This window comes from Pseudopodoces humilis, chromosome 5 (genome assembly GCF_049639895.1).
Source record: "Pseudopodoces humilis isolate 2021_Gansu_Grassland_sample_001 chromosome 5, ASM4963989v1, whole genome shotgun sequence".
Lineage (NCBI taxonomy): Eukaryota > Metazoa > Chordata > Aves > Passeriformes > Paridae > Pseudopodoces > Pseudopodoces humilis.
Window position 1 is genome coordinate 7,712,309 of NC_142204.1, and position 13,600 is coordinate 7,725,908.

Consider the following 13,600-nt stretch of genomic DNA (forward strand, 5'->3'; position numbering starts at 1 on the left):
CCCATTTCAGTGTCTTGGGTGACATCTTTGGAAATTAATATTTATATATGGATGCCTGTCTATCTATATAATAATTGTTTGTCTGTGTGTATTTGGTTGAGGTGCTGATGTCTATATACATTATTACATACATTATGTATTTACATTATTATTTATCGACACTGCCTGGCAACCTCTATATTACAACCTCCAGCAACTTCATCCTAAGTCTTGATTTTTTTTTTTCTTTTGCTGTTGGATTTCTGAAGGTCCAGTTTTGTGATTCATTTTGGTGACCAGAAACCTGATTTCACTGCTGTTTTTTTTCAAAGATTCCCACTATTTTTGATGGTGGGAGGACTTGCAAATGCAAGCCATGCAGACTCAAAAAAAGCAGTAGTTTCAAAAAGTATTAATTCATGCTCCTGAAGCCAATCTTACAGGTTTTTTTAATTTTTTTGGAGGCTTCTCTCATGAATGTGGAATGCTTGGGGTTACAACACTGAGAAGAGGCCCAATCATCAGGTAGTTAAATTCCTGAATGCTATAATTTGTGTGCCCACAGTCAGCTGTGGGTATAAAATTGTGCCCAAAAACTTGGAGGTCAGGGAAAACAAGGCCCAAACTAAGCAGATTCTAAGCAACATTTTTTTCCCCTTCTTTCCACCCAGATGTGCCCTTCCTTGCTGACGGTCCAGCATGCTCTGGCCCTCCAGAGGAATGTCTCTCTGCGTGGTATCTTGAGCATCTTCCCACTTGCCAGGGAGGTGCCATGGGACCTGGAAAAGGTGGCCAGATCTGGCCTTGTTTGCTCAGTGCTCTGAATGAAGAGCAACCAACATTTTGCTTCCTAAAAGTCTCTCCAGCTCAATTTTCCTCGGCAAAATTTCCATCAAAGCTCTGACCCTGAACCTTAAAGGTACTTATTTACTCAAATCTAAGACACTGTGCCAAGCTAGGTGCTTAATTAAAGATTGAAAATCATTAGCTCATATGAGCCACTCTCTCAGCAGTTTCATTTGTCATATGTCAGTGCCTGGTATCTAATCTTGAATGGTTTACAGCAAGATCTACCTCCAAGAGCAAATTCCCATAGCTGGGCTGTGCTGCCTCAGATTAATCATAGGAACATTCCTCAGGTCCCTCTTCCACATACAGGCTCACTCCCACCCCAGTATGGGCTTGCCAAGTGAAATTTTCTAAGTACTGCTACTTTGCTAAATGAATTGTGAAATATAACAATAAAGCTTTCTTAATCCCACATCTTTTTATACCTATATAAATCATGCATTTAAAATGCAATCTGAGGGCTGTCTGCTGCCAGTTAAGTAGAAAAAGACTTGCAAAGACCAAAATAAAACAAAATGATATGTATGAAAACAAATTCAATTTTTCAAGTTCCATATCTAGACCCAACTGCATAACATCAGACACAGTTTTTGTACATAGTAAAAACCCTAATTGGATAAAGTATGTCAAAACAGGTTACATGTTGCATGTGTGTGGGTTTTGGCTTAGCCCTGCTGATTTTTTTGTTCCTTAATGGAAATGCACATTGTTGGAACAAGTGTTGAATGTAACAAAATCCATATAAAATTTTGACTGAAGTATCAAAAAGAAATAAAAGACTAGAAGAGTTTTGCCTCATCAAATATGCAAGTGATCAACTTTTGTTTTGGGTAATAACTACCAAAAGAGATGGATTCTGGTCACAAGATGTCATCACTTCTTTGATGCTCACGCAGCTGCAGCCACGAGAGCTGATGCCTTGCTGATGATGTGTGGACACTGGCTAACCCAAGTCTCAGTGCAGCCTGGGGCCCGCCACTGCTGACAAAATGCTGATCTCCTGCACCCATCTGGGAATCCAAGATCAGTTTGTTTGGGTTTGGGTTTTTTATCTTGGATAGGCAGGAGTGTAACTAAGATTGGTAGGGTGTAATGCTGTGCTTCTGTCCTGAAATTATTCTTTGTAAATAGCAGATCACAGGGCCCAAAATTGAGCAGTTCATAGTGTGTCTCCTTGGGCTGTGCCCAGCCCTGTGAAAAGGGAGCATGGAGCCAGCAGGAGAGGAATAAGGGTACTTCAGCTGCATGGTTTTCTTTCTGCTCCTCTGTGAAGCTGTTCAATCAAGCATCATAACAGTATTTATATTCTGTGGGATGAGGAACAGAGTTACTGTGTTTACTCCTCTTGTCACATCCCTGTTTTTCTTATTGTTTAGTTTAGTGGGAGCAGGGAGCCCCTGCTTTGCAGCAGGTCAGAGTCCAGACAGCAGCATGAGCTGGTTTTTCCCTGCCACTGGCCAGAGCTCAGCAGGGGTGGGGACTGTTGGTGGTGCCAGGAGGTATCAAATCACCTTCTCCTGTCCTCCACTTGCTTCCCTAGGTAACACAGCCTCTTCCATAGCGTCCCCACTTAATGCACTGAAAAAGCTGAGGAAGGCCCACTGCACTCTACACAAGTTCTCCTCTTGGCAGCTACCAGGAAAATTAACCCAGTATTTAGGGACCTGCTGCCCAGTAGATGGATGTCCCTACTGCTATCAGGATGAACAATAGCCTGATCCATCAGTGATTCCTCTTTACTTTCTAGGAGAAGAGAAAATAGCTGTTTGAGCAATAAACTGCTGCAACTGGTTAAAAGGTTCTGAATATTATGAATATTGAACATTTCATTGTGAAATGTTGCAAAGCAGATTCCCTCAGAAGCATCCTCCCAATCATCCCCAAAGCAAGTGTGCTTGCTGTGTTCCACTCTCTTTTCTATGGAATTTGTTGTAAACCTTACAGGTAAAATATCACCTGAAATAGTTAAAAATATTTCACTGGTAGTTTTATTCTGACAGGCAGAAGAGATGTGTCAGGTTTGAGGTCGTGCAGTGATATTTCACTAAATGTTTGGTACATGCCTTGCATGCATTACACGGTATGCATGGGCATGCACATTTCTTGAATAAAACTGTTTAACAAGTCCTAAAATATTTGGCTATTCCCCCTCTAATTTTAAAGCAAATTGTACAAAAAGTAGGGTAGTACCAGATGTAGCTGCTGGCAGTTTGTGTTAAGGGTGTGTTTCTGGAAGAAAAAAATAAGCTAACAAATCCAGCCCAACTGGAAGCAGGAGATCTATCCTCATGAGATTTTGAGCCAAAGCGTGCATATTCAGAACATATGGGTAAGCTCTTAGTTATCCATCTAACCCACCCAAGCTGTAGCACCAAAATTTTTGAAATTGGATTTATGTAACTGTCTGCAAATCACTTTAAGTGGGAAGATGAAAAGTATGGCATGAAGCTCAACTATAGAAAGCTTTTCTTTCATGAGTGGTCTCACAAGGGATGGGAAGTGAAATAATTTGTCACTTTTAGAGAAAGAAACTTTCAGCAAATGATGGACTCAAGGCAGTAAAACCTGGATAGTAGCATTCTTTGCATCCCTGAAATGACTTAGGAAACAAAGTTACATTTAAAAGAATGTTTTAGGCTTATAGGAGTATAAAATTAGTCATCTTTCACGTTTGAAACTGGGATTCAGCCTCCACTGTGACTTCAGAACATTTAATTCAGTCTTTTTCTGGGCATTCCTTCTTATCTTTATATCGTGTCCAGTGACAGTGTGGGCAGTCTGCAGCATATTAGGCCTGTGCATCTTGCAGGAATGATCTTTTTAATTATAATGCTTCATTATAATTAATGAAAGTGAAGGGAGCTAACACTGTCTTAATATATGCATAGAAAATACACAGAAATATGTATAAATATCCATAGTTATGTGCACACACACTACATATATTTATGTCTGTGTATGTATTTAGAATAGAATAGAATAGAATAGAATAGAATAGAATAGAATAGAATAGAATAGAATAGAATAGAATAGAATAGAATAGAATTTTTATATCTTTATATGTGTATATATGTAATGAATGGTAATCAACATATCACCTCATTAGCTGTTCTAAGCCAAAGCAAGTGAGCAAAAAAAACCCCTTCCCAGTACCACAAGCCTATTCCACCAGAAACTATGACGAAAAGCCATGGCTTAGGTGGAAATATTGTCCCAAGTAATTTAAAAATCTCTTCTGAAGAGAGCTTGAATTATTTGTTGTTTCCCCACACTCATTGTTTCATACGTAAAATAAGCTGTTGTCATCCAGGCATTCCAAAAAAAAAAAACCAGGAAAAACCCATTGCTGTTACAAAGGAGTAAATACTGGGATGGTGTCAGGCTGAGCTGCTGGCAGTCAGTGTGATGGGTTTATTTCTGGAAGGGCCAGTTTTTTCTACACATAACCACAGTAAGTCTATTGTAAGAGCCTAATTGATTGATAAACTGTTAGAAACATTTCTACTTTTTGGTAAAAGCTACAATCTGCTACCACTTTGTCAGTTTGTTCTTTTAACTCAACCCATAAAAACAAACAGAAACCTCCATTTTTATAAATGAGATTCCCCATGAGAGACGGTCATTGTTTTGAAGATTTCAACAAAAAGTTAAGCTTAATGATGTGTGTTCCCAGATGTTACTCTAAGCTCATTTATCCTAGAATAAAGATACTTATTTCTAAAAATAGATGGGAGAAAGCTGTCTCATAAAACACCATCAAAGCTGACTTGGTTTGTTGGTATTTAATTTTTCATTACTTTGTCAAAGTTTTGCCCACAGATCTGTCTATAATCTTTCAGACTTGCAACAAAATGTTCTTTCAGTAACATTTGTGTTAGACATATACTAGTCCTCCTTTGGGGGCTTGTTTTCATTTACCACACTGGTACTTTCCATCCCAAATCATAGTGGGTGTTTGGAAACTGATGGGGAAGTTTGTTCCTCTGCTCTTCCACACCCTGAGGTGCCGCTTTGCCACCAAGCATAAATCTTCCGTCAGGAGAGTCTTGTGTCACCAGGAATCCCTGAGCACTTATTTATTCCAAATTACATCAATGGCAAGATTATGATTTTGTCACTGGTGCTGTTTATTGCAAATTTATCAGAAATTTTGCAAACCTGGCATTAGCTGAAACAATTCTTAGAAGTTCAATGCAGAGCCATACAGGATGCAATGCGGGGCAATTAGGGGATACACCCACTCCACAGTCATCAGATATTCCTTGAGAAGCCTAAATGTAATTTTTTTTCCAAGGAGATGATTTATTAGAGGGTTGTATTGAACATCTCAGCCCTAAACTCTAGTAAAAGACCCTCCAAGACTGTTTTTCCCATCATCTGTTTGCAAAATTTGTGCAATTATTTTTACAGCATGCTGCTTGTTCCACAAAGGGAAATTCCTCTGGGCTCTGTTGTTAGCAACAGTGGAATAGCAGCAGGCTAGCTTTTGAGAGCATCCCAATGAAGGCAAAATATTAGAGCCATACTGCTGGGGTACTTATAAACTCCTCTGACACCCAGGCAGGTGTGGCACAAGAGCTGGGAGAGACTGAGAATGGGCAAGATTTCTGGCAGCACATGAGAAAGTCCTTGTGGTGGTATAAGAGAACATTAAAATAATTGCTGAGGAGGCAAAACTGGTGGCCAGAGTCTTGACTAATGATCCTAGCAATGAACCTCTGGCCACCTGGTAGATGTCTAGTGAGGCCATCAAGGGCCTGCCACTGACTTCAGAGCAAGTTGGGAACGACTGTACGTGGGGTTGGGAGTTCTTCATGTCCTTTTTTCCTCATGTTTCTGTCTTAGAAGGCTCTATGATTCAAAAAGAAGCCTAAAAGGAAGGTAGTACATTTGTTGGCTAAAAGTTGTTCTTGGCTAACTCAAAAAGCCAGTTTGGTATGACTAAAAAAGAACTGGAATCCTTACCATTACTGATGTGAATGCAAGGTTTTTAAGTTGTGAAAGTGTTGTGAAATCTCTGTAGGAAGCTACAAAAGCATATACTTCCTTTACTGTCTTTACTGTTCATTACCACTCTAAGGTTGAAAATACCTTATCTGAAAATATTTGAGAACTTCTAAAGCAAAGAATTAAAAAATAAACTGAGTTGCCTGTGTTTTCCTTCTTACCTTTCATTTCTATTCATTACACAGATAAAATATCCATATTTTGGTTCTTTATAATACCAGTCAGGAACCAGAAGCTTGGCTCCAAATGTTAATACAAGCCACATACAGATCAGCAGGATGTCACTGACAGATTTCCTTAGAGCACTACGAGCATTTCCGAGCTGTGTTGTGAGAGTTTTGGAAGGGAAAAGGAGAAAGATGCAGGTTCAGTGTTGTACCCAGACAAATGGAGGAGCACTGCTGGACCTTACTCTAACAAACAATGAAGGTCCTGTTGGGGATGGGAAGTTTGGGTGCAGCCACGAGTGTAGTGACCACAGGATCATGGAGTTGAATATCCTGTGTGGAGCAAGGGAGCTGCAGCAGTTGGGGCTGTCCAGCCTTGAGAGGAGTCCCAGCTGAGAGGGGCCGTCAGCCCTGTGTGTCCCTGTGAGCAGGGAGGGCTCAGAGCAGGGATCAGGCTCTGCTCTGGGGGGCCCAGAAATGGTACCAGAGGAATGGGCAGGGACTGATACCCAGGAGGTTCCATCTGGACATGAGGCAGAACTTCTTCCCTGAGCAGTGCCCAGGCACTGAACAAATTGTCTAGAGAGGTTGGGGAGTCTCCTTCTCTTGACATACTCAAAACCCATCTGGACACAATCCTGAGTAACCTGGTCCAGGGGATCCTGCTTCAGCAGAGGGGTTGGACCCTTACCCGTTCTGTGTTTCTGTGATTGCTTCTGTGATTTGGTGATTTCTGACTGGAGTGTGAATAAGGACCATATGGAGTATGTAAAAATGACACCCATGCACAAGCAAATTCTCCTGGTTTCAGATTTTGTGTCAGGCTCACAGTCCAGTCCAGGCTTACTGTGGACCCCCAAAACTTCTAGATTTCAGGTGAATGTGGGTCAGATTTCAAGTTTGCCTGGATTCTCAGAAGGAACTTCAGATTTCACACTGAAATTGCAGAAAACTCTGTAACTGCTTTTGTAAGGGTCCAAACCAGAAACACAGAAAGCATATCCTAGGTTCCAGAGTTTTGTTCTAACCTTAAGTCCCAGTCAGTCTTGAATTCAAAATGTCTAATTTATGCAAATAGCAAATTATTTCAGAAGAAACTAAATATTATTTACTGTACAACTCTGAATATTCAACTAATGGGAATATATATCATAAGACCAACATTATTTCTAAACATGACCTCAAAACCATCTTTCATATTAGCACATTCCTCTGGATTTGATGGATTACAGTTAAAAACAAAAAACTACACCAAATCCTTCCAGTCATTCTTAGCTTTTGAAAGCAATATAATGAATTATTGAATACCTATGGGTATAAATAACTACTGAAAAATGCTGGCAACAAAAAATTTAATAAATTCCAAAATACTATTTATATTTTTAAAAATGGGAAAAAATATACTGCCAGTATTGCAATCCTTTCTATTCCTTTCTTAACATATCAAAGTATTATAATTTGCTTTTTGCAGGAACACTTGCAAAAATTTGCAAAAAATAATTTTTGAATTGTTAAACAAAATTTATTTGCATGAATGCTGCTACCAGAAGTATCAGTAAAAACATGCACTTCTTTGGTCTGCTTATGTCCCTCTGCTTATGAAATTCTGATGAAAAGTAAAATATAATGTGCTTAATAAGAATCAGCAATGTGGTCTAGTGGTTACTGGGCTGTATTCAGAATTGGGGGACCCATGATCAGTGCCTGCTTCACATAATGAGCTCTTTCTTTCCTTGGGACTTCACTGTTTTCCATCTCCATATCTGCTTTTTCTGTTTTATCCCTCTTTCACATCTACACTTTGATGTTCCAAGCAGGACCTGCATCAGGATCTCCACAGGGATGGCACAGCACACACCACAGATGATGCCAGTCTAAGCAGGGATGAAAATGGATCTAGCACTAATAAACTCTCCCTGGCAAGTTTAAGAGTTGTCTTCCATCTTCTTTTGCCTCCAAACACAGTTCATGATGCTGAGCTGAAATTCCCAGCCTAAGTGAAGTGATCAGACCTGGAGCTGGTCTTCCAATGTGATGGTCACCTGCTGAATGAAGTTCTTTTATACCTGTGGCAGCAAGATTTAGGGGAAAAGACTGTGCCCCTCAAGGCTGTTTTTCTGTTTGGCTATTCAGTCAGCTTTCTCCTGCACACCTGGAGACCTCAGTGTGAACTATCACTGAAGTACTGATCTTGTCTGTACACTTGAGATTATGCCTCTCTCACCACACTGAATTTATGTAGGGTTTCCATCCCAGTGAGCTCCTGCCCACACAGAACTTTCCATATCAGTGCATGACCAATGCAGCTGTGCTAATAAGATCCAGTAAGATAATTGCACTGTTTCTGTCACCACCAATTCACTCTCTCTGCCCAGTGCTCAGTGCAGGACTGAAAACACACATGGTTTTAGAGGAAAATTCAGTCTTACTTTGGGGACTAGAGGAGGAGGATTTTATTGGATTTCTATGTTGGTATATTGATTTTTTTCTGCAACACTGGAGTGGAGGGCTTTTCCTGGGGGAAAACACTTTGAAGGCTATAATCTCTCCTGAGGTAGGTATATTTGATGCAGAAAGATTCATTGCACTTTTTAAAGGACAAGCTTTGAGAGCTATGAGGATTGTTGGTGAACATAAATCAGCGTAGCTCCATGATGTTTATTGTTTCCATGACAATCAGTTCAGTCATGGCTGTAGACATGAAACTGTTTCTTCTTATGCAGCTCTTTTTAGCTTTTAGTTAGAAAGAGACAGTTGTGCATCTGCTAAGAAGTGCATTGTATACTACTATGTGTATACTACTATGTGTATACTACTATGTGTATTTCATTAGAGCTGGGGTCAAATAAGTGATTGGGATTTTGCTTGAATAAATATCTGGAAGTGCAGTGGAAGCTGAGCAATGCAGACAGCTCAGTTCTGTCCCATCACAAGCCCTGACACCCCTTGCTAGGTTTTTGCAAATTGGATGAAAAGCAGTGATATATCCTTATGCCAAACAGATCCAGCCAGGTCCTCCCTGTTATCGGGAGGGGCTGGAAAGAAGGCTTAGGAAGCAGAAACTTTTGCAGGAGCACCTATAATACATGGCTAGCTCTGAATAAAAAAATAATAAAAAATAAAAGTGAACAATAGATGCCATCTGGTGAGTTGATGTGGGTGCAGGATAACATCAGAGAGAGGGGTAAGTTCTCAGGGAATCTCCTGCCACCAAGCCAGCCTCCCCCCATCCTCCAGCACACACATCCCCATCCCTTGTCCTTTCTGGAATACCTTTCTTCCAGCCTCATTGTTGTGCAAGTTCATCAGCCTCCGTGCATTCTTTTTGATTTCTCGGGCATCAACAAACCTCCGGGAGAACTCAATGCCGTATCTGATATCCGCAGAGCATCCTCCCCACTTCCAGCCCTCCTCCTCGTTGTAGTAGCCCTGTTTCTCTCGGTCACAGCCACAATTGCTGAGGTTGCCCTGGCTGCAGGCGGCCGTGACAGCGTGTGCAACCCCGGCAGCAGTAATGGCATAGGTGAACGCGGCTTCCCTGCTTCCTGTGGAGAGAAGCCAAAAGCTGATGGGTTGGCAGAAAGGCAGCACGTACTCACTAAAGAAAGTACACACATTATCTACAGCAAGGGGGTCAGGCAGCAAAGTGAGAAGGGCCTGGTACTCCTCAGTGTGGATTTCTCATCTTACAGAATTCCACACGTATTTCAAATTCTTGGCTCTGCTAGGGCAAATTACCCCAGGTATGCAGCCCTGTGATAGTCCACTTAAACCCCTTCACCACAGGGGAACTTGGCAATGAATCTGGACAGTGGTGAGGTGAGGCCACAAGATTTGTTTTCACACTGTCTAGTCAGGTTTGCAAGCTGAACTTTATCTGTTTCAGATGAATAAAAAGTGAGTTAATAGCTACCTCTAAGCATTGGCACTGCGTGGGAAAAGATAATTGTTCAGACAAAAACAACCAAAAAACCCCTAGGATACAAATGGGGCTGATTATTAATGTAACTTTATAAATGCTCCAGTAGCATCCATTAGTGATGCTGAGTGTAAAGGACAGCAAGTGAGGCCTATAGAGACAAGAACTGGGTAGGTTTCATTTTCTTTCAAGGTACAGGTTACCCCTTTCCCTTGCAGACTCCCCCTGTGCATTAGTTTTGCTGAAGTGACCCTTTTTCACTCCCACTCTGACCCAAACCTCTGCCTTACTGTGGCTATTGATCATACAATGCTGTGACAGCACAGTTTTCTCTCCAAAATAGGTGAGATACTGTCATGGAAGCACAGACTTTTTTTTTTTTCTTTAAAAAAAGTTGTTTCAGAAAAGGAAGTTGTTTTTTATTTTCTGTGATGCTGCTACTTGCGAAGGTTCCTGATTCTAATTCCATATAACAGCTGTTGATAATGAGTATATGAGGAGAGGTGAATGAGGTACCTTTCTATACTTGTTGGCTGAGGTGCCTGTGAGGTGCAAGGGGGCAGATTGATGGGAGGGGAAGCTACAGCCCATCCCTGCTCTCATGTGAGACCAGACTGTCACTGACTTCACATAGGGCTGGATCATAGTGTTTTGCTGCTCTTATTTATAACACTTTCCCCACAAATTCCCTCCTCAGTGTTTTTCTCTATGTGTTTCTCTGGTAATAAACAGACAATCCTGTAGTGCAGCAGCCAAAGAATAATTGTAAAGAATTTGCAGAAAGTTACTTAAATGCTTTTAACACATAGAGCTTTAGCATCATCGGTGGATGTGGGAAGGGAAAAAAGGAACAAATTTTCCAGAGGAGGGGAAAAAAACCTACTTAGAAGCTAGTTTTAATTTTTTAATTTTTGAATTCATAGATCTCATAACTATTTTGGAATCATAACTTCACATTATATTATATTTCTTATTTTCATAGGTAACTTCCTGAAAAATAACATCATTGCCAGATGTGAGGAAGATCCTACAAGAAACAATCAGAAACTGAGGTTTGGCACTATTTACTTGTTTCTCCAAAGCAATAAAAAAAGAAGCTTGGGGTAGTGGAAAAACAAAAGGGTTCTGTGTTCTTCAGCTACCAAGAAGGTTGAACTGAGATGTGCATTATTTGAGTAGGAGGTGTGGTTGCAGTACTGCCTCTGCTTTCAGACACAGGGTGTTTTTTTGGGGTGTACAATGTGTGCAGTCTGGTTCAGCACTTCCCAAACCATGGTCTGCAGAACACTGGTGGTCCAGGAGGCCACGGTAAAGGGTTCACAGCTAATCCACAGAGCCATATTAAACACTATTTTAAATAGTGTTTTCAATTAAAAGTTTGATGATAATGATGCCTGGTGGTCCGTAAGAAATTCTGAGGGTTGATAGCAATCCAAAGCAGTCATGGAACCACTGTTCTAGTTCCTAGTGTGATCTTCACATGTTGATATTCACTCCTCTCCGCTTGCCAGCTGAATTCTAATCTGGGACTCTTGCTTTAAAATGTGTTCTGTTGACTTGTAGGATTTCTTTCTTCTTTTTAAAAAATCCTATTTCTAATCTATAAATTGAAATATTGGAAGTATGAGCTGTAATAGAAGCTATGTATATAGATACAGTTTGCTTTTCTTCAGGGTGAGGGTAAGCAACAATGCAAAATCAGACCCAGGGACATTCTTGGTGAGATACCTTTGAAGTACATGTAGAAGGGCTTATTAACAAGAAGAAATTCCTGTGATCATTCCTGTGAGGGAAAATAGCAGCTGTAACCTACAGTTCAGTAGATTTACTCAGAGATTTAGTGACAGTTGCTCATATTTTGTGTTTATGCTCAGTATATTCCCCATGTCTCCAGAGTACATGGTAAGACATTTTCTTATGGGACATTTTCTTATGTGTCTGTGACTTGTTTGTAAATTTTCACACATTCCTCCCCTTGATCAATTTTATAAAATGAAAGAAAATCCTGGTTTTATCTTCCTTTCTCTGTCCCTCATTCCCATTATACCCCTGACTACCATCAACAATAAAGGAAAATATCTTTCCTTTATCCATTTGAGAGCTATAGCAGTGTCATGGGATATGATCAAATGGAAACCACACTGACTCTCTTAAAGAGATTATTCTCCTGTTTTGATGCAGCTCTAAAATAAGAAGGTCTCAGAAATTAGTAAGTTAAGTTGTCCTGCTAAGAATTAAGGTTTTGGGGGATTAGTAATTTTTAACTAGAGGATGCTCTAAAACTTGTGTTCCTGAAGAGTTCGCTAAGGTCCCAGGATCAGTGGAGTCTATAAGAAACTGCTGATGGGGGAGGGAGGGGAACCTCTGTGCTCAAATAATCTCTGCTGTACACAAAGCTTTCCATTAGCATGTCATCACTTGGAATCAGTTCTAAGCAAGTCTTTGTTAGGCAGCTAAAAATATTTAAGTAATGATTGCTGTGATACCTTAATGGAGAACAATAATCTCATTTTACGGAATTTTCTGAGATTTCAAAAATATTCTTGGTCTGAAACAAAAAGAAGACAAATCTTTCCAGAAATGTTCATGAAATGAAGACATAAGTAGCAGCAGATTTGGGATTTGACCCTAGTTGGGGGCTAGATTTTTCTTTTTCAGTGAATATCCCGATTATCTAGCTTTCTGGCACAATATACACTCTGTTTCTCAGTCTCAGAAGAAAAATTCTTGACTGACTTACAAAGTTTTCTGTCACATAGACCAGATTAATTCTGTTGAGATTTTTATTTTGGTGAAAAAGACACTGCTTTGGCTTTTATTGCATCCCTTGGATTCATCCATTTCTCTGTTAGAAATGCCTGCTTTGGTGTCAAAGATGACACTTCTGACTTTATTCCCAAAATATAGAAGGGATATTTTCACGAGGAACATGAACTAATAACCATCTGATCTGATAACTGTCTGATCTAATAACTCCAAAAGGAGATGACTGCCAGTTTTAATTAAAATTAAGCTTTTTTTTCTATGGTGAAGGTGCTCAAGGCCACTTCTAACAATCTGCCAGGCCATCAGAGTAGTCTGTGGTTTGCCAGTCTGAGTTACTGTCATTTTCTTGAGTTCATTTGCATTTTAACGGAGGGCTGTACTTTAAAAGTGCTCTAATGACCAGCAATGCAGGCAGCTGCTGCTCACACAGACAGATATTGGACCACTGATTCCTTAGCGTGTGTCTTCTGGCAGATAGGCAGAGAGAAGCTTTTATCTGTCATTGGAGTCATGGAGTAGCCTATATTTTACCCCTCATTTAGATGTCATTTCTGACTAAGTTTTAGACTTCTAACTGAGCACTAAACTTAGTATGGTTTGATGTGGAAATTCTTACAAGTTCCACAACTGCTGTAGTTTACCAGACTCAAACGTGCACAGATTCATCAGAGTATTTTCAGCCTGGAGACACAATGAGCTGGGAATCACACAGGCTAAATACATATTCAATTTTGCAGCTGTGAGCACAGGGTTAAAGATTTAACTGTCCCATAGCTATTTGAAAGACATTTGTTGGAGTAACTAGATGAGAATTCTGCTGTTGCACACATCATCCTGAAATTACTCATGTCAGCAGCTAGATGAATAAGGCTGCCACTGAATGTCAGCTCTTAGAACTGTAATTTAACTTGAA

The 13,600-nt window shown here is 40.2% G+C and overlaps 1 protein-coding gene across 3 annotated transcripts in view; it reads right to left on the reverse strand.

Moving 5' to 3' along the window:
- The window catches only part of WNT7B (Wnt family member 7B), a 93,454-nt gene that overhangs the window by 4,753 nt on the left and 75,101 nt on the right, over positions 1-13,600 (reverse strand). For all 3 annotated transcript variants that reach the window (XM_005527000.3, XM_088055461.1, XM_088055462.1), the window contains exon 3: positions 9,276-9,547. In XM_005527000.3, the coding sequence (XP_005527057.1) occupies positions 9,276-9,547 (272 nt within the window). The remainder of the gene's footprint in view (positions 1-9,275; positions 9,548-13,600) is intronic.